We start from the raw sequence: 21267 nt of genomic DNA, 5'->3' as shown, positions 1-21267 counted from the left end.
TTGCTGTTACCTTCTCCAGGGATATTTTTTTTCAACTTCACAGGGTGGTCTACGGCCCATCCATATATTAAGCAAACGCAATCCTGCTTAGTTTCTGAGCCCAGAGGAGGTCAGCTACCTGCGGAGACCATGTGAGATGGAGCTTAAAGTAAAAGTTCTCTATATATCTATTCATTCTACTTATTTTTAAGTCCCGGTTCTGTTGTGGTTGACTCATGGAAGCCCCCAGCCATTGGAATACTGGCTTCTCTAATGGCAGCAGTTCTGAGGTAGCATTAAGGAACAGCTCCAATGCCAGCTCTCAGTTTACTAGTGTGCAGCTGATCCAGTCTTTCAAACCTCTGATCATCCCCTGCTACACCTTGGTGGTGCTTGTTGGCATCTTTGGCAACTATCTACTCCTTTATGTTATCTGCAAGACCAAGAAAATGCACAATGTCACCAACTTCTTCATTGGAAACTTGGCCTTCTCAGATATGTTGATGTGCACAACCTGCATCCCCTTTACCCTGGCATATGCTTTCAACCCCCAGGGGTGGATCTTTGGGAAGTTCCTGTGCTACTTCGTCTTCCTGATGCAGCCCATGACTGTCTATGTCTCTGTTTTCACACTTACAGCCATTGCTGTGGACAGGTAACCAAATGTTCCCTATCAATCAAGAGTCTAAATTTTGCAAGCTGTAGACTTATGGCTTGGTTCACACACTTCTCACTAAGCTGTCATATTTGACTTGATAACCAGAGCATTAGATGCATTTGGCCTGCTGTGTGTTTCTCTTATTTGGTTTTGGCCTAGTGTATTGTGTGAATCTAAACATTGTGTTTTATTTGGTAAACCATATTTAGACAAATTATGCCTTAGCACAAAGTGCAAATCCAGATTCTGTGTTAAGAGGAAGCCCTGCAGCTCAATGGTGAAACAAATGCTTGGCAGGAAGAAGACTTCATACTCAATCTTTAACCTCCCTAGGTAAGTTGAAATGTTTGGGTCACACTGAAGGACTGAAGCTCTCCAGGAAGTTGGTCAAGAGTTCCTCATTCTTCCCAAATCCTACTTACAGATTGTGAGAACTGATCCTGGGACCCTCTACATGCTAAACATGTACTTACCATTCAGTTTTGTCCCTTTCCTTAGGACAAGCTGATAGGTGAACCTTGTTCTTTCTTACGTTCTAGAAACGTCCTACTGTTTTAATTTCATTCCTGCCAGGAACAAACTTATTATGGTTGGGGGAGATTAAACTGGTTCTTCCTTCTGTATTTCCAGCAGAGAGTTAAAAACACAAAGCATTTACTGGCTTGTCATCATCCTGTTGTCTGCTGTTTTCTACACCTCACTTTTCACCCCTCCCTCTCATCATGTTTACATCCCTTCCCCTCCATGGGAGGGCTGAGCGAGTGCCTATGACCAGAGAATTAGGCTCACTTGCTCTGCTGCGTCCTTCTGACAGCCTCGTCCAAGGAAGGAACACAGTGGCAGCTGGTTTCTCGTTGCAGTGGGAGTTGTCCCCGCCCTGCCATTAATGATGTGATATCTTATTATTTGCCACAGATGAAGGAATCGTTCCAGGGCCACCAAATGCAGCTGTTGTCTTTGGAAAGCCAGGCACAGATAGAGAAACTGTTTGGAACAGGGAGTGGGTGATACAACATTTCCATAGCAACATAGCCCTAGCAAGGTTGGAGGTGCAACTTGTTGTAGTCCACAGGTTCTGCCAATCTATTGAGCAGCATATCTGAGAGGAGGGGGGACACTTGCCAAAAAGTAGATAAGACCAAGACAAAAAGTTGATTGCGACAGGACTAAAAATATCATAAATAATTCTATACATGGAAGCCACAATTCTAGGGCAACCTTTGAAGGGGTTCTGGAGAGTCTCTGTTTGGGAATTCAGAGGGTTCATGGTATTCTGGGCCAAGTTGGAAATAATAATTATTTAAAACAATGGGCCAGGTTGTATAAGAGACCTAACGATGTCTACAGCCCCCCTAGTGAAGAAGAATAAGAGCCCACTCCTCACCCTTCCCAGGAAGACATGTTTGTCATGTCCATTACAGGACATCCACTTGCACAAAACCATCCTGGATAAACCTAGATTATACCTGATTCTTGGCCATGCATTTTCTTGGATTTAATTTGGGTACCCATATGTACGCTAGATTCAACATGCGTTGGCCTTTGTAAATGGTACACTTGTTCGCTCAGTGAAATAGGAGATGAGACAGAAAAGAGAGAGAACATCCTTCACATGGACTGAAGGGCAGATCTGGGTGGGTGCATTGTGTAATCCCAGTTCAAGGATACTGAATGCCTCTCTTCCATGCAAAATCATATTTGACTCACAATAAAGCAATGCTAATTAAAGGTGTGATATTGCTGGCATGTGGAAACAGTAGCAAGTTTCCGTTCTCAGAGGCCACACTGTATTTAAAATAGTATATTAGGGCTGCCACAAACTGCAGGGGCACTGGTACTGATGCACTGATGTCTCCAGAGGGGATGGGATAGAAATTTCAGCCATTCCCTTTTTGTATATTTTTAAAAAACAGAAATAGGTTCATTAAGCCTATCAAAGGCCAACACACTTACCAGCCCTATCAGTAGAAAATCATTCCATCAGCCTTTGGCAGTTTTGTTGCCGAAAGTTGTGATGCAATCTGGAATCTTCAAAAACTTCCAAGAAGAGGCTACCTTTTCTTAGCTTAAGGTAGGCTTACTTTCTTGATTACCTTTTTAATCTCAGTTTCCTTCAGAGAACTCAAGGCTGTAGACCAGCCTTGGCAACTTTAAGATGTGTGGACTGTCGCGTCACGCGACCAGTCCTTCGCCCTTCGGTCTATGGGATTCCCTGGGGGGGAATGAGCCAACGATTCCCTCGCAAGGGTGAGGTCGAAAAAACAACGGTAGGCACAGGATTCTTTTTGTGGTGGTGAGTGACGCTACATCTCAGGAGGTTGCTGGTACTGCCTCCTGGTGCCACGCCCCCACCTCCTTTTATTCAGCAGTTCTATCAGGGCGGGGGAGTGAGTACAAAGAGAATAGGGAAATACAAGTCATGCCCTGAGGCTACGTGAGAGACATGCAATCTAGCTGTGCAGTAATGGAGTCAGATACGTCACAATTCCACCTTTTTTATTTAATTTTGTTCCTCCCCCAGAGGGTCTGAGTCGGGGAGCCAGGGACTCTTCAGTCCAAGGAGACCCATCCCAGCGTCCTCTCTCGGGGGGTAGTGTGACCGGGGGTCCTTTTCCACTTCCGATTCACTATCGGAGGACCATTCCAAGAGTGGTGTTTTCTCCATACCTACAGCAGTGACCAGGTGTTGAACAGCAAGCTTTGTCTCGGATACCTCTGAGTCCAATGTATGAAGTCTCTGCTTTAAGAAGCGGAGAACGCGACCCAGCACACAGGGGCCTATGGTGCATACGAGAATCAATAACAGGAGGGGCCCCAACAGAGCGGACAACAGTGTGGTTAGCCATGGAGAAATGCTAAACATATTTTGATACCATGACATGGATTGTTGGCGCTCCAATTCCCTTGTTTTTAAACGGGAATTGAGCTCTTTCATAGAGTCCAATACTACTCCTGAGTTGTCGGCATAAAAACAGCAGTCTTCCTTTAGAGCAACACACAGACCCCCTTGTTTGAGGAACAGAAGGTCGAGACCCCTACGATTTTGCAAAACCACTTCGGATAGAGAGGTAAGGGAATCTTGTAGCGCCACAATAGATTGTTCGATGGCGCGAAGGTCAGTGTCAATGATAACGCTAAGGTGACGCAGGTTCTGATCATTGACAACAAGGGCTGACACACCAGTGGCGGCTCCGGCCGCACCTAAGCCCAGTAGGACTGATAAAGTTACAGCAGTCACTACTTCGCGCTTAGCCTTGAGGGGATAATGAGGGGGCTCTAAAATGGAGAGAAGTTCGTCAGGGGAATAGATAGAAATCTTGGGGAGTAGGAGCACCTGAATACAAAAGGCGTTAGTTTGTAACAAGGTATCACCATATACACATGCGGTGAGGCCAGAAGAACATGCCCAAACAGAGTTGTTCCCAGGGATAAAGTATTGCCCTGTCAATCGGGCAGAGATATTACCAGAGGTAGTGTAGAGTACACCGTAGCCACCATGGCCGGTGTGACCGTTGATGTTCAAGCGATTTTTTGGAAGATAGAGGGCACAGTGATCATGAGAAGAATTAAGGCAATATTGAATATAGTTAGCAGGAACACGGCCAAGGCAGCAGCCCTGCCCTATTATAGAGGTGATAGTCAACGTGGTGTTTTGCCAGCGGCAGGAGGCGGCTGAGGTAGAGTTTCGGATAGGGTCAGGAGAACCGACTGCTTCATAGAATGGTGGAGAGGAAGACAAACAAAGCCAACATCGAGATGTGTTAGAAGCGGTGTGAACAAGGGAAAAGGAGGAGTTAAGAAGAGAGACAAGGGGGTTTTTTTGTTTGGTGAGGGGTTTAAGAAAGGTGGAGTGAATGTCGTCGGCATTGGGCCCAACAGGTGGGGACTGAGGGAGAGTGACCTGTCGTTGAATGTAGAATATGTTGCCGTAATGATACCCGGGCCATCCGGCATATATACGACCTCCCCATTTTACACCTGAGTCCCAGGCATTCCCCTGAGCTTTTCCTGCAGCAGTGAATTGTACAATAACCGGATTACATCTATTCCAACCCCCCTGTCCTGCCGCATTCTTTTTGGTTGCGGTGCATCTAATGTCCTTTCTCAACCGAGTGAGGGTGATGTAATCAGTCTTATATGGAGGGGTCCAGTAGATGTAGCCAGTGGAAACGCAGGACCAAGATTTGCAAAAGTAATCTGCTATGCCTCCGCAGTCGTGCACGTGATCAGGGCTGGTGTCATGTCCTGGGCACACATACAGGGGATACCTTTTAACGGTGGAGTGGCTGGGCTCTGGGAAGCCGGCCAGCCTCCTGTAGGCTGTCACTCCTAAAAGCATTTCTGAAAAGTCAAAATACAGGTTAGGGAAACAAGATATAATTGGGCTATAACAAAAGGAGGTATTCAGGATCTGTCCCAAGGCATCGCGGATTGTCCAGGTGATATTGTAAGGGCGATGCGATCCCTGGGCGTCAAATGCCAGTAGGCGTCGTCCCTGCCAACGGGCGGGCTCAGGAAGGGAGAGTAAAAATAAGGTGAGCGTAAGGCGAGATGAGGTGGCGAACCCCTTAATTAATTTTGTTATTTCACAGTGATATTGTCCTAGATCGGTCAACTGTACGTTGGTGATAGCAAGGGTAGTTTGGCGAAAGTGATAAGTGATGGAGTAGGAATCGCCATCTTGGAGAAGGGTGTTGTTGCGGAACCAGCGCCAGAAGGTGCCTTTTCTTTTGATGGGAGAGCGTTGAAGACATTCCATGGCGTTGGATGCTGAGCTGCGGCCAATGGTGGCAGGGTAGCGTAAACGATGGGTTCGAATGAGAGAGGTTGTTTTAGGGTTCGTTGTGAGGGGAGCAGAGATGGAAGAGAGATGACAGAGAAGGAGGGTCAAGAAGGTGCTTGTCAGGAGGCTGCCCATGATATGGCCGGATGCAGCGAGCAGGAACCCAGAGCACTCGATCAGGAAGTTGCACAGCAGCGTAGCCTTTTCCCCAGGTGACGAGTTGCGCAGGGCCTTTCCACTCAGGGCTGGGCAGTTGCCTAAAATAAACAAGGGGACGGGAAGAGGGAACTACTGGCTTGGAAAAGTGTCGAGATGCAGCCGTAGCAGGGGGGGTACCGGTAAGATTAAGGAAATTCAAGGTAAACAAGGTGAGATTAAGGATGTTTTGTAACATCGGGAGGCTTGGGGGGCCTAAGGCCTTTTTCCCCGTTTGCCGATCAAGGGCATTCTTTAGGGTCTGGTTAGCCCTTTCCACAATAGCCTGACCTTGGCTGTTGAATGGTATACCGAATCTGTGAGTAATGGACCACTTACGGCAAAACTCAGCAAAGGGAGTGCTGACGTAAGCGGGGCCATTGTCAGTTTTCAAAGTTTTGGGACATCCCGATGTGACGAAAGTGCGAATACAATGATTGATTACGTTTTTCGTGGCTTCTCCTCTTTGCAAAGTTGCCAGGATGAATCCCGAATAAGTATCCACAGATACATGGATATACTTCCAAGGTGCAAAAGAGGGATAATGAGTGACATCCATCTGCCATGTGTCACAAGCATGGACACCCCTGGGATTAACTCCCTCAGGGATGCACTTTGCCTGCAAACTGCAGGTTGGACATTGTTGAAGAATGGCGGTAGCTTCTTGATATGTAATGCCAAATTGGCGCACCAAGGCTTTTTTATTTTGATGGAAATAAGCATGGCTGTCCCCTGCTGAAAGCGGCGGAGGAAGAGGGGAAGAGGCCATAATTTTGCAAGCCTCATCTGCCATGTGGTTGCCTTCGGACAGGAAACCGGGTAGCTGTTGGTGGCTTCTAATATGCGCTACAAACAAAGGGGATGTTCTGTCCTTCAGGAGAGTTTGAAGCTGCAAAAAAAGCGTCATGAGAGAGGGGGGGGTAACAGGGGAAATATATGCATCAAACATGGCCACAGCCATTTGAGTGACATACATACTATCTAATATAACATTCAAAGGCTGTTCAGGGAAAAGAGACAAGGCTAGCAAAAAGGCGGCTAACTCAGCCTGTTGGGCAGATGCTTGTGGGCCTGTTAGGCGTTTATGCCATTTGCAATTATTTTGCCATGTACAAGCCCCTATGGTTTTGGAGCCGTCTGTAAAAACAGTGAGGGCTTCCTTGAGTGGCTGCTGAACGAACGGCGAGGTTAGTGTGAAGGGTACTGTTCGCAACAGTTGCAATCGAGGATCAGGGGGAAGATGGCATGACACCTGGCCACACCAGTCCTCCAAGGCATCCTGCAGTGCAGTGGAGTTTTGTAGGAGGGGTTCCCATTGAGTAACCTTAAGGGGAATGTACAGGGTGGAAACATCCAGTCCCATTAGGGCTCTAATCCTCTTCCGGCCTTTCTCAACAAGAGAGGCCATTTGTGCTGCTCTGGTGATGATGGATGTCTTAGGTGTGTGTGGCAAGTGTAGCCATTCTAAAATATGTAGATGTTTGTTATCAGACGTTTGGACGATGATGGCAGTTAATAATTGATGTGTCGAAAGAATGGCAAGAGAGGGTAGTTTGTCAGTGAGCGCACGGTCCACCCATTGGGTCGTAAGGACGGCATTGACCTGTTGTAGGGCGTGCAATTGTTGTTCTGTAAGGTATACCTTGTCAGCTGGGTTTGTCAAACCCACTAGCGCTTGGAATAAAGGTGATAACATGGGTGTAGTTAAAGCAAGGTATGCGCGGGCCCAATTAATGACCCCCAGACATTGTTGTAATTGGACCAAGGTGGTCGGCTGGGGAAGCGTGAGCATAGGTAGAAGTGGGGCAGCAGTGGAGGCTAAAACTTTGTGGCCTAGATATTGCATTGGATAACGAGACTGGACCTTTTCTGGTGCAACGTGCAACCCTGCCGTTGCTAGGGTGGCTAAAAGAATAGGAAAAGTTTTTTGAACTGTCCCTTTCGGGCCCTCAGCAGCGACTAAAATGTCATCCATATAATGATACACAAGAAAATGCGGAAATTGGGATCTATAGGGTTGCAATGCTTTATCGACAAAAAATTGGCACATTGTGGGTGAGTTCAACATGCCTTGTGGGAGGACCTTCCACTGGTACCGAGCAGTAGGCTTTGAATTGTTAAGTTCCGGTACCGTAAATGCGAAAATAATTCTGTCCTTTTGTGCCAAAGGTATGGAAAAAAAACAATCCTTGAGGTCTATTACAATAAGGTCGTGTCCTTCCGGAATCAAGTTGGGGTTGGGAAGTCCACACTGCAAAGGTCCCATGGGCTGAAGGATGGTGTTGATAGCCCGAAGATCCTGTAGGAGGCGCCATTTGCCAGACTTCTTTTTGATGACAAATACCGGAGTATTGTATGGGCTGGTGGAGGTTTCGATATGGCCTTCAATTAACTGCTGTTGGACCAAGATATGTAAGGCGTCCAGTTTCTCTTTGGTGAGTGGCCATTGATCAACCCATACCGGCACAGAGGTTTTGAGAGAGAGAGAGAGAGACCCTGAAGGGTCCTGTAAAGCCATTAGGGAAGTTGAATAAAAGCGTGGAACTGTGAAAGCAAGTCACGGCCCCATAGGTTACAGTGCAAAGGCAAGATATAAGGCTTTAGATAAGCTGTAATATGAGAATGAGCAGTCACAGCAGAAAGCCAATGAGAGCTGACCTTAGCGGCCTGTGCTCCGCCTACTCCTTGCACCGAGGAGGCTTCAGCGATAGGCCAGGAGGAGGGCCATTCAGCGGAACGAATGACAGAGACGTCGGCGCCGGTGTCAATCAAGCCTTCGAAAGAGCGACCATTTAGTGTGACAAGGAGGGTGGGTTTAGAGGTTTGGACTGGTTGCTGCAAGGCAAACAATGATGGCATATCAGGAGAAGGGAGAAGTATGAGCGTGGCGACAATTGTTCCTTTAGTTAAGGAAAAGCACCTATCTCCCACTCCTGCCAGAGCAATTTGTGTCAAATCTGATGAATCATACAAATAGGGAGCAGCAACCATTCCCTCAAGCGTAAGCGAGGAGTTGGGAATAAGCAAAACAGGGGTAAGAGGAGGGAGGGGTTTATGCAGCGTGACAACAAGAGGAAGGGAAAGGACAGCCCCCGGATCGTCATACAAAAGATCCTCTGCCAACTCCACAGGGAAGCTGGTGATGGGTAATTCAGCCTTTGGGGCGGGGTTAGCTGACAACCCCCGATCTAGTTTTCCGAAGGCTGGTGAGGGGAGGAGTTATTGCGACATTGCGAGGCCCAATGATACCCTTTGCGGCACCTGGGACAAGGAGTTTTAGGTTTGGAGGGGGGGGGCGGCCCCCTTTGAGTGGAAGGGGGCGCCCCACCTCCCCCGGGTGCACGGCATTGATTCTTAAAGTGGCCCGGCTTCCCACAATTGAAGCAATTTCCATGACGAGTGATTGCGAGGGCTTCCGGGGAATGGAGCTGAGGGGAGGGGTTAGTAGAAGGCAGCGAGGTGGTAATGGCAGCAGCGAGAGCGCTCACTTTGTGAGAGGTGGTACCAACGATTCTGCAGAGTTGCAGGAAGTCTGCAAGCTTTACACCCGGTTGATTGACTGCGGGTTGCAGAATGGTCTGGCAGTCATGATTAGCGTTAGAGAAAGCAAGTTTCATTAGCAGCTCATGTTTAGCCGTGGCATTATCAATTTGTCGGTCTAAAGCAATCTGAAGGCGACTTATGAAGGAAGCATATGGTTCATTTGGTTCTTGCATTATTTTCAAAAACGTTTGGGTGGATTGAGAGTCGGAATCATCCACTCTTTTGAGAGCATTCATGGCGCACATGTGAATAATAGCAAAACAACGACGGGGGGAGTTCTGTTGCTGGACTAAGGTTGCGAATTGTCCCTTTCCTAATAATTGATTTGCGGTCACCCCTGCGGGAAGACCTCTTCTAATTTCTACTTCCACCCCTTTGTCGTATTCAGATTGCCACACAACGTATTGCGCCGGGGTCATAAGCATAGAAAAAAGCATTTTCCAATCATACAATAACATAACAGTGTTAGCAGTAACTAAAGAGTCTAAAACTCCCCTAGTAAAAGGAGAGTGCAAGCCGTAGGTGGTTACAGCATCTTTGATTTGTTTCAAAACCTTAAGTTCAATATTGTTATACAAATTTCCTCCCGCCGCCCCTAGGCCGATGGTCATGGGAAAGGCAGAGGGACTCTCCATTTCCAATGAGAGGGGGGAGGAGAGGAGTTCAGTGATGGCGCCTCCTAGGGGGTGGTGTTGAGGGGAGTCGGGGGTTGGAGCTGAAGGGGGAGGAGGAACGGCTGGGTATGGAGGGGGTGGTGGTGAGGCAGCATCGAGATGGGCGGCAAGAGGGGGTGGGGTTTTTGGGCCGGGAGGAGAAGGGCAAGTTTCCGGGGAAGACGGGGGAGGGTAAAGAGTGTTGATGGCCGCCATAACAGCCTTCCAGGCAGTCAGAATAGGCACGGGTGCTCGTGGGGTATCATGAAAATATTTTCCTATCCTTTCCCAAGTGGATGCTTTGAGCGACCCCTCTGAAGGATAGACAGGGCAGTGTCTGTCCATGTACAGTAGGAGTTGAGTCACCGATTTTTTTGAAATGGGAAAGATGGTCGTACCGTTAGCCTTTTGACAAGAGTTAGCCTTCTTCACTAAATCATAAAGTTCGTCCCTATGAACTGACGAAACTTTGGAGAGTGGGGAGCCCATTACTTACGATTGCAGAGCCTTTTCCAGGTGCGTAGTAACGAGAGTGAAGGCAGTGCACCTCTAGACAGAGATCACACCGTGAGACCGAAGGGATCCCGGACGAGCCCCCAGTTGTCGCGTCACGCGACCAGTCCTTCGCCCTTCGGTCTATGGGATTCCCTGGGGGGGAATGAGCCAACGATTCCCTCGCAAGGGTGAGGTCGAAAAAACAACGGTAGGCACAGGATTCTTTTTGTGGTGGTGAGTGACGCTACATCTCAGGAGGTTGCTGGTACTGCCTCCTGGTGCCACGCCCCCACCTCCTTTTATTCAGCAGTTCTATCAGGGCGGGGGAGTGAGTACAAAGAGAATAGGGAAATACAAGTCATGCCCTGAGGCTACGTGAGAGACATGCAATCTAGCTGTGCAGTAATGGAGTCAGATACGTCACAGTGGACTTCAACATATGCTGGCTGGGGAATTCTGGGAGTTGAAGTCCACACGTCTTAAAGTTGCCAAGGTTGAGAAACACTGCTGTAGACAGAACTTCCCACTCACTCCATTTTATGTTCACAAAAAGGATACCTCCGGTTAAAGAGCTGTGGTTTTGACAGGTCTTCAGATGGAGAAGCTTCTTCTATAAAGGGCCTTCAGGGAGTAAGGGGAAAAAAAAACACCCTGCTTTATTCGTCATTGCCAGTACAGAAAATCCTCCATAACTAAATGAATGTTCTCTGTGTAGTTATGGAGGATTTTTGCAGTGCTCCCTCCATTCACAAGGAGAAGGCCTTTGGGGTCTTGCTATGGAGAATTGGTTCATAATTCAATATTAGAATGCAAACAGTGATCATTCCTGATTGATAGTTACCATTCTCACAGCAGCTGTTGAGTTAAGCACATCCTTGCAGGGATGAGATGATCAGGACATGATATATGAAACGAATCTTTGGTTGCTGTTGAAACCCTGGGTAAGTCAGTGAACATTCTTGATTTCTGTTTAATTATAATCATTTTTTAAAAAAAAAAGCAGCAGCGGATTACATTGGTTAGGATATACAGAAATTTATGTAAACCTGGATCTTTTGGTGAAGTGATTCCTCTCATTGGTGGCCACCTTAGAGAAAAGGAAACAAGTTGATATTAAGCAAAGTCCCCCATACATGAGAGAGACAGGCTTACCTTATCCTGGGTTGTACAGTTGTGGGTGTTTTTCCCTTTATTTTGATATTGTCCAAAGGCAACCTCCAGGTGTAAGATACCTGCTAGACTTTGCAACCTTGGAGGGAAGTTAGGGAACTGGCAGTGACTGGCAACAGAGGCCACTGAAGCAGGCTAGGGACTGGCAATTGGGACAGCAAATGTCATGCCAATATCAGCTTCTTCCAACAGCTCGGCAGTGGGAAACAGCCTTTTTCACCAAAAACCAAACTTTAGGAGACTATTTTTTAAAGTCAGAGCTAAAGGAGTGCATTGGTTTATTAGCAGGTTTTGAGACAGGCCCGGAAGAACCTGCTATGTAATACTAATTGTCCACCTAGAAAGAAAGAAAAGACTCTCTGATTCATTCTTCCCCAATATATATTGCCCCCATCATTTAATTCTGGGATGAGGTTACTGATAGGATAATTGCAACTGCCAAGGACTGAGATTGTTCTTGGATGGAATGGTATGTTTTCTGTTTCTGGCTTTACCTTGGGACATGCCTCTTTTATTTAATTACATACAACCAAAATGGAACATAAATTAAAGCAGGGGGTGAGGAGGAAAAGAATGCTGCACTAAATCCACGTCAGGCACCCTGAAGCCTTTGGCAGCTTTTGTGCTCCAGCCAGGAATTTTCTGCAACTGATCATTAGTTGGTTCTCTAATTTTTCCTGCAGACCTTATTAACTGGCAGCATTACCAAAGCTAAGCTGGAAACCATCTATGGACCCGGCCAAGCACTGAAGCAAATATCAGAAGAATTCAACCCTCAAAGGGCCTGATCCCTCTGTTGCATCAAAAACCCAACTGAAAATGGTGCAAGTGACACTCTGAACCTCTCAGGCACAGAGGTTGTTATGCAGCAGGGAGGCTGGTACAGTAGCAACTCTCCCAACTTATCCCTAGAACCCAACTTAACAAACAGGGTCTCACATCCAGTCACCTGTGGGGTTGCACCTCTGAACACCATCAGAGAAACTTGAATGACCATAGCTATTCCATCCCTCATGCCCTGGGCTTTAAGGGCTCTTCCAGTTAAAGATGTAGGCCTGATAGTTTCAAGATGAGCACCTGTTGATTCCATATGGTGACCAAGGGCTTGCAAATGCAAGCTATTTTGATATCTTCCTGATCCCAGTGGTATTACAGGGATGGGTAAATACAGTTCCAAGCCAGAGAATGCTACTTTGGAAATGAAGCCCAAATGTAGAACTGCCAGAGTGCCAGCAGTACCACTCTGAAAAATAACAGAGGGTTGCCATTATGGTCAGCATAAAAACAGAGGAAACACTAGCAATATATTTTTGTGATGAGGGAAGGCATCTATGTTTAGGCATGGGCCTGAGATGGGGGTGAGCACTCAGTAGTTAGCTGCCAACCAATATTTATGTCCATCAAAGCCTTAAGTGTTAAGCTACTTGGGTAAGAGGAACAATGCATGCCAATTGGAAAGAGACTGGCTAACCTATCTATTTACTACGTAGGTAGTTCAGCTGGCTACACACCCAATTAAAAGTAAAAGGGTGCTGGAGAACAACAGTTGTTGTTGTACTGGATCTACATGTTACCTTGATTAAATTGGCTAACTGTTTTATTGATTGTATATTAAGATTATTGTGTCTTGAATGTGCATCTAGGAAAGTTCCAACGATTATGATTATATTTATAATACCAGTACTAATCCTAATGCTCATGATGAGGACAGCAATGATGATGATGACTGTAAGGAACATTATTGCTTTTTATGCTGCCTTTTCTGGCCTTAATTATTGCTGGGCCTGAAATTTATCTTGGATGTTATCCTCTTCTCTGTTTTAATTTTGCTATTGTTTTAGCATTTTTAAAATTAGATTTTTTTTCTAATAGATTTGACCACACCTTACAGAGCTGTGGTTGGGGTGTGACTGAGAAGCAGAAAGAATTAAATGAAAGAGAAGAGAAAGGAAAAGAAGGGAGGTCATGCTCATTTGTCTTCCTCCTTGTTCTCCCAGATATTACACCACTCTGCATCTCCTGAAGAAGCGCATCTCATTTACAACTTGTGTGTATGTCATTGGTGGGATCTGGCTGCTCTCATGTGCCCTGGTAGCTCCAGCTGTTGCCCACACCTACCATGTGGAGTTCAAGAAGGAAGGCTTTGCCATTTGTGAAGAGTTCTGGATAGGAGAAGAGAAAGAGCACTTGGCCTATGCTTACAGCACCTTGATCATCACCTACATCCTGCCCCTTTCAGCGGTCTCCCTCTCGTACATCTGTATCACCATCAAGCTGAAGAACCGTGTTGTGCCAGGTCATCCAACACAAAGCCAGGCAGAGCTTGACCGCCTGAGAAGAAGGAAGATCTTCCGCCTCCTGGTGCTGGTGGTGGCTGCTTTCGCTGTCTGCTGGCTCCCCATTCATGTCTTCAACATCATCCGCGACATCAACATCAACCTCATCAACAAAGAATACTTCCTCCTGTTGCAGTTGCTCTGCCACTGGTTTGCCATGAGCTCTTCCTGCTATAACCCCTTCCTTTATGCCTGGTTGCACGATCGCTTCCGAAGTGGGCTGAAAGAAATGTTCACCTTCAAGAAGAAGATAATCCCTGCCAATAATTGTGTCGCAGTTAGTGTTATGCTTTAGATATAGTTTCAGTTCCTACAGTAAGTAAGGTGAAGTCTTTTTTGAGTTGAGTTCAATTTCTTGTGGCTTCACCGAGATGTCCAGATAATTTTCATATAGTGAAGGGTATATGTGTACACATAGGAATAGACTGTTGTTCTGTCCTTCAGATGTTTTGGATTGCAAATCCAGGAACTCCAAACTAGGAATGGCTAATGGTCAGGGAATCTAGGAGCTGTAGGACAAAATCTGGAGCATGGATAGATTAATGGACAAATAGATAATTTTCCAGCCTGATACCCTCTTGGACTACAGTCACCATGATCGCTCACCATTTGCCATGGTGCCTATGAGAGACCTTAGAGAGAGAGGGTAAAATATAAAAGATAGATAGATCGATAGATAGGTATCATTTATATTTTATATCTATATTTTATATTTATATCTTATATATCTAGCTTATGGAAAGGAGGAAATTATGATGTAACCTTAGAGAGAGAGGGTAAATTATAAATGCATTTATAACTGCTGTCAAAAAGATCGGAAGCTGCCTCTTTATAATCTTTCCTTTTCCTTCTTTTTCTATTTTCTTTCTTACTTATTCACTATTCTTACTTATTTTCTTTGTTTTTTTTCTAATATTTGTATTGTTTTTATCTTGTTAAAAATGTCTTCGATAAAAATCATATTTTAAAAAAATGAAGAAAGCCACATCAACTGATTTAAAATACCTTTTGAACTGACAAAAAAAAAAAAACAATCCACACCAAATTTAAATTAGGGACCGTTTTTTCCCAGTTAGTTCTGCCCGTCCAATCTGGTCCAGCAGGATGGGCATGCTCCAGGTCCCGTCAGCCAAGGAATGTTGGCTGGCAGGGACCAGGAAGTGTGCCTTTTCTGCTGTGGTGCCTGCCCTCTGGAACATCCTCCCTCCTGGTGTTAGGATGGCCCCGACCCTGTCGGCCTTCATAAGGCCAGGAAGACCTGGCTTTGTGCCCAGGCCTGGGGCCCCGAGTTGGGAAGGGCCCTGTTTCATGGTTATGTTAACACCATGACTTTTAGATCGCTGGGCTATATTTATATTTATTTTTAATTTTTGTTATTGTCAGGCTCTGCCTGCGATCCAGTAAAGACACAGACGCTAGCGTAGGCTTAGGTTCTGGCTTTATTGAGGAATAGAGTGCATGCCTTTTAAAAAGCTGAGAGTGAGGGGAGTGCGCCGGAATGGGATTTAAATAGCCTGCGCTGGTCAGCGCTCCACCCCACCTTATTCCAGGTGCGTCCCACGGGTCCCACCGGTTCCGTCCCTGTCAGGTGAGAGGTCGTTAAGCCCCCCTGTGCCCCGGGCGTCGCCTCAATCACCTTCCTGAACGGTAATGATTCATTGCCGGGCGATCAGGCTCTTAATCCTTTGACAGCTCGGGCGCGCCTCTCTTGTTGTTTAGTCAATTGCTTGTTGGCAACTTTGTATCGCTGTCTTCTGCGCCGCTGGTCTCGGTTGTTACTTAGTTTCCTGCACCTGTTGCTTTCCTTTGTGTTTCATAGTTGCCTTTGCCTTAATCCACCAGGGACCCATTTCCCTGTATTGTCATGCGAGCCGTTGCGATGTCACAAGCATCGCAACGGTGATCATGACATACTGCCCCCCTTTAGGAAATCGCCAAGGGTTTGGAGGGATAGGCGGTATGGAAGTTGCGGATCAGGTCGGGAGCCTGGATGTCGCGGGCAGCAACCCACTCAGGGTGTGGGAAGTGTTTCCATTTGACTAGGTACTGGAGGGAGCCCCGCAGCTTGTGGGAGTCTAGTACCTCCTTGACCTCGAAGTGTTGCTGTCCGTCTATCATCACTGGTGGGGGGGGTCTGTGGGTGCCACCAGGAGGGGTCACTTGCCGGCTTAAGTAAGCTGCAGTGGAACACTGGGTGCAGCCACTTTAAATTATTGGGCAGGTCCAAGCGCACTGTGACTGGGTTCACGATTCGTGTCACCTGGAATGGCCCAATAAATTTGGGGGCCAGTTTCTTAGACAGTTGCGGTGATTTGATGAATCTGGTGGATAGGTAGACCAGGTCCCCTACCCAAAATGTTGGTTGTTGGCACCGGTGTTTGTACACTTGCAGTTTGTATGAGGTTTGCGCCTCTTTAAGCGCGTCCTTGATGACCGGCCAGGACTCTGCGAGTTTCGCACCCCAATCACAGGCAGCCACTGCTGGGGACGGGGGCTGGGGTAGCTCAGGGATGGGGACGAACTCCCGACCCGACACCACCCCAAAGGGGTTTGTCCTGTGCTTTGATGTATCGCGTTGTATGCGACCTCTGCAAATGGGAGTAGGTCCACCCAGTCATCCTGGTGGTAGTTTATATAGGAGCGGAGAAATTGCTCCAGTGTGGCATTAAGGATCTCTGTAGATCCGTCCGTCTGGGGATGCCAGGAGGTTGACAGGGCTTGCTGGGTGCCTATCAGTTTCAAAAAAGCCCGCCAAAACCTCGAGGTAAATTGTGTGCCCCTATTGGTCACCAAGCGGGAGGGGCACCCGTGGAGGTGGTACATGTGTACCAGGAAAAGTTTTGCCAGCTGTTGTGCTGACGGGATCGAGGCGCAGGGGATGAAATGGGCTTGTTTTGAGAAGTAGTCTTTGGCTACCCAAATGACCGTTTTCTTTTGGCTAGGCGGTAAGTCCACAATGAAATCCATTGGAATTTCATCCCAAGGGCGGGAGGGTTCAGCCACGGGTTGTAGCAGCCCCTGGGGTTTACCAGCCGGTTGCTTGGCCATCGCACACACCGGGCAGGACACCACATACTTTTTGACGTCACTCCTCATTGAGGGCCACCAAAACTGTTGCCGAGTAGGTGTAGGGTTTTCAGGAACCCGAAGTGACCATCCTGTTTGCTGTCATGCGATCTACTAAGGATCGTCGGTCTTTGTGAGTCAGGAACATATAACTTTCCCTCCGCCCATGCAAGGTCCTGTTCCATAGTTACTTTGTTAGGGTTGGTGAGGAGCCAGGGGTCAGATTTTATTGCTATTATAAAATCTACCCGTAGCCCACCTGGCATCTGTGATTGCCTGCGCCTTGGGGTGGGTTGCGCCGGAGTCGTTTGCAAGGGGGGGCAGGCTGTCCCCGCGTACGTCCCCGGGTGACAGCTGCCAGACCCAGCTGGGAGTCAGAGAGCACAGTTCCAACGATGTCGGAGATAGGCTCCGCATCCTGGGGTAGTTGGGAGAGTGCGTCTGCCAGGAAATTCTTTTTTCCTGGGATGAACTTCAGCTGGAATTTGAACCGGCTGAAGAACTGCGCCCAGCGTATCTGTTTGGGACTGAGGCGCCGGGGCGTACGGAGCGCCTCGAGTTTGTGGTGGTCTGTCCAGACCTCAAACGGGCAAGTCGCCCCTTCCAAAAGGTGACACCAAGCCTCCAGTGCTGCTTTAACTGCAAAGGCTTCCTTTTCTCACACATGCCTCTCTGTCTCTGAAAATTTCCTAGAGAGATAGGCGCATGGCTTCAGGATTCCAGCGGAATCCTTTTGCAGTAGGATGGCCCCAATTGAGAAGTCAGAGGCGTCCGCCTGCACCACAAAAGGCCATTCCGGGTCTGGGTGGGACAGGATTGGCTCCGCTGTGAACAGTGCTTTTAGCCTGTCAAAAGCGGTTTGATAGTCGGGAGTCCAATTAAGCACGGCCCCTGGGTTTTTGACCTTGCGCGTCTCCCCGACGCCTTTGGTCTTTAGTAAATCGGTTAAGGGCAGGGCAATTTCTGCGAACCCCCTCGTGAAGGACCTATAGAAGTTCACGAACCCAAGGAAGCTTTGAAGCTGGCGCCTGGTGCGTGGGCGTTCCCAGCTCAAAACTGCCTGAACCTTCGCGGGGTCCATCTCTATGCCCTTGTCAGAGATTCTGTACCCTAAGTAGTCCAAGCGCGACTTGTGGAATTCACACTTGGACAGCTTAGCGTAGAGTTTGGCTTTCCGGAGCTTAGTGAGAACTTGTCTCACTAATCTCTCGTGTTCCCTCTGAGTCCTTGTGTAGATTAGGACATTGTCTAGGTAAACTAGTACGCCCTTGAACAGATGTTCGTGCAGCACCTCGTTGATGAGTTGCATGAAGACCCCCGGGGCCCCCACAAGACCGAAAGGCAGTACCTTGTACTGGAAGGAGCCCAAGGGACAGTTGAACGCCGTTTTCCACTCGTCCCCCTCCCTGATGCGAATTCTGTAGTACCCCTCGCGGAGGTCAAGTTTGGAAAACACCCTTCCCTTTGACAAGTGTGCCAGCATATCTTTTACGAGGGGGAGGGGGTATTTGTTTGACAGGGAGGCAGAATTTAATCCGCGGTAATCTGTGCATAGTCTCAGGGTGCCGTCCTTCTTTTCTCGGAATAGGACGGGCGCTCCAACCGGTGAATTTGCCGGTTCGATGAAGCCCCTGGAGAGGTTTTTGTCCAAAAATTCTTGCAGCACCACCAATTCCCTCTGGGTCATGGGGTAGATTTTGGGCTTGGGTAATGGGACGTCCGGGAGCAGTTCAATTGCACAGTCCGTCTTGCGATGGGGCAGTGATTGGTCCGCCTCCTCCTCCCCAAAGACGTCCGCAAAGTCCGAGTATTGCTCCGGCAGTCCTTCTGGTGGGGGGGGGGCGTGGGTTTGGTTGACGATCTCTGCCCTCCCCACAGTCAGGGCGGAGGATTTCTCCTTTGTTGGTGCTTGGTAGAACCCGTCCTCGAACGTTATGGAGTGGGTCCTCCAATTTATGCAGGGGTTGTGGCATGCTAGTCAGGGAATCCCCAGCACCACTATGGGCTTCCCCACCAGGGTTACCAAAGTCTATGGACTCCCTGTGGGTGCCCATTTTCAGGGTGACCTTTCTTGTGCCCTGGGTGGCCGGTCCCCCCCTCCCCCCGCTGTAGAGCCGTCGAGTTGTTGGAACACTAGCGGTTTAGGGAGGGGGGAGCAGGGCAGTTTGAGTGCGGTGACAATGTCTGGGTGGATTAGGTTTCTGGAGCACCCAGAGTCCACCAGAGCTTCGACCGCGATGGCTCTAGAGCTGTAAGTCAGTTCGATTTTCCCTGCCAGGATGGAGCAATCTTCACTCACCCTGGGGTTGTCGCACCCCTCCTTTACCACCTGCCTGGTGGCGCTGCTTAGGGCAGGTGGGAGGTGTTTCCTGCCGGCTGCTCCTGGGCGTCAACCACGTCCCCTGCGAGGTAGGCGTCCGCTTCCTCATCCGGGGTCGCTAGCACTCCTGTCAGCTGTCTGGGAGGGTTGGGCGGCTTGTGCGGCACCTTCGGTGTTGGTCTGGGCGGGCGATCCGTCGTCCTGTCCTTGAAGCATTCCGCTGCCCGGAGGCCTGTCTTCTCACACCTGGCACATTCCCCGCGGGCAAACCGCCGCTGTCGCTCTGCGTCCCAGGTCGGGCCCGACTGTGGGACTGGTCCTCTCCCGCTGGGAGGGGTTCTGTCATTCGTGGTTGCTAGCATGAAGGTGCGCTGGGCGTGCTCAGCCTTTCCGGCCAGACAAATCCACCCATGTAGGGAGTCTGGGTCATCCCTATAGAGTGCCCATTGCAGCACCTCCTGGTTGAGGCCATCCTTGAACATGTTGATCAAGTTGGCCTCAGACCATTCCGGGATTTTACCCGCTAGGACCTTGAACTCAAGAGTGTAGTCTGCCACCACTTTTTTCCCTTGGCGAAGACCTTTAAGGGTACTCTTGGCCCTTTCCTTTGCCAGGGGGTCTTCGAAGTATAGTTTGAGCGTGGCTAGGAAGTTGTGAAAAGTGGCCAGGGCTGGGGCTCCGGACTCCGACATCTGGATGTACCAGTCCGCAGCCCTGCCTTTGAGTTTCGTGGCCACTGCTGAGATTTTGCACGCTTCCGTCTTGAAGCAATGTCCATACTGGGCCATGTAGTTCCTGGCGTTCATGAGGAAGAATGACAGGTTCGTGGGGTCTCCGTCAAACTTCATGGGGAAGTCCTTGGCGAATCCCCCAATTTGCAAGACCCCCACCTGTGGGTGGTTAGGGATGACTCCCACCAGGCTGGGACCACGAAGCCCTGCGAAAGAGTCCCGTGCTTGGCCCCTTCCTCTTGTGGTTGTCGATGGGGTGGGTAGGGTGCCTCGATCCCCTCTTGCCCCCTGTGCAGCAGCAGTCTTTGTGAGCTCACTCACCACCGATGCCATGGACTGGAGCATGTGTTCCAGGGCTCGTACCTTGGCTTCTAGGGCGCTGACCCTGTCTGGTATGACAGGGTCGTCCGTCCTCGGTGCTGCTGGCTGCTGCCCGATCGGCAGTCCTGCGACTCCTTGCTCGGGCGTTTGGGGATAGTGGAGTCTCCAGGTGGTGTAGGATGTCCCCGTCCGGGGTCCTGCTCCGCCGTCCCACGTGAAGAGTTGTTGGCCCCCGACTTCATCTTCCGTCGGGGCTCTCCAGTCCGGGCTGGAGCTCCAGGTCTGGAACTGGGGTGCGGGGTGGGCAGGGAGGGAGCCTGTGTCCCATCTCGGGTGCGCCGACTCTAGCAGCTGTTGGGTCGTCTCCCCCTCTTGCATTGCGTCCTTCGCGCCTCCAGTGTGAAGCGCCGACTCCATGGCCGTCCCCGGTTCCGTCATCGCTGGTGTTTTCTCCCACAGAAAAATTTTTCCCGGTGGAGACTGGCGAGGTTCGTTTTTGAGACTCTCAGCTTTATGTCAGGCTCTGCCTGCGATCCAGTAAAGACACAGACGCTAGCGTAGGCTTAGGTTCTGGCTTTATTGAGGAATAGAGTGCATGCCCTTTAAAAAGCTGAGAGTGAGGGGAGCGCGCCGGAACGGGATTTAAATAGCTCGCGCCGGTCAGCACTCCACCCCACCTTATTCCAGGTGCGTCCCACGAGTCCCACCGGTTCCATCCCTGTCAGGTGAGAGGTCGTTAAGCCCCCTGAGCCCCAGGCATCACCTTGATTGCCTTCCTGAATGGTAATGATTCATTGCCGGGCGATCAGGCTCTTAATCCTTTGACAGCTCGGGCGCGCCTCTCTTGTTGTTTAGTCAATTGCTTGTTGGCAACTTTGTATCGCTGTCTTCCGCGCCGCCGGTCTCGGTTGTTACTTAGTTTCCTACACCTGTTGCTTTCCTTTGTGTTTCATAGTTGCCTTTGCCTTAATCCGCCAGGGACCCATTTCCCTGTATTGTCATGCGAGCCGTTGCGAT

The 21267-nt window shown here is 49.0% G+C and overlaps 1 protein-coding gene across 1 annotated transcript; it reads left to right on the top strand.

The window, feature by feature from the left end:
• The first annotated feature begins 215 nt into the window (after positions 1 to 215).
• On the top strand, positions 216 to 14226 carry LOC134502712 (prolactin-releasing peptide receptor-like). The gene is made up of 2 exons (XM_063311181.1): positions 216 to 634; positions 13474 to 14226. Exons 1-2 carry the CDS (start codon positions 216 to 218, stop codon positions 14105 to 14107), a joined length of 1053 nt encoding a protein of 350 aa, XP_063167251.1. The 3' UTR covers positions 14108 to 14226.
• Positions 14227 to 21267: the final 7041 nt, after the last annotated feature.

This window comes from Candoia aspera, chromosome 9, assembly GCF_035149785.1.
Source record: "Candoia aspera isolate rCanAsp1 chromosome 9, rCanAsp1.hap2, whole genome shotgun sequence".
Taxonomy (NCBI): Eukaryota; Metazoa; Chordata; class Lepidosauria; order Squamata; family Boidae; genus Candoia; species Candoia aspera.
The sequence above is the reverse complement of the archived record's forward strand: the minus strand, read 5'-3'. Positions and strand labels throughout refer to the sequence as shown.

Coding starts and splice junctions, on each gene's coding strand:
- LOC134502712 (XM_063311181.1), top strand. CDS start 216: ATGGAAGCCCCCAGCCATTGGAATACTGGCTTCTCTAATGGCAGCAGT. Junction 635..13,473: donor ACAGCCATTGCTGTGGACAG/GTAACCAAATGT, acceptor TTGTTCTCCCAG/ATATTACACCACTCTGCATC.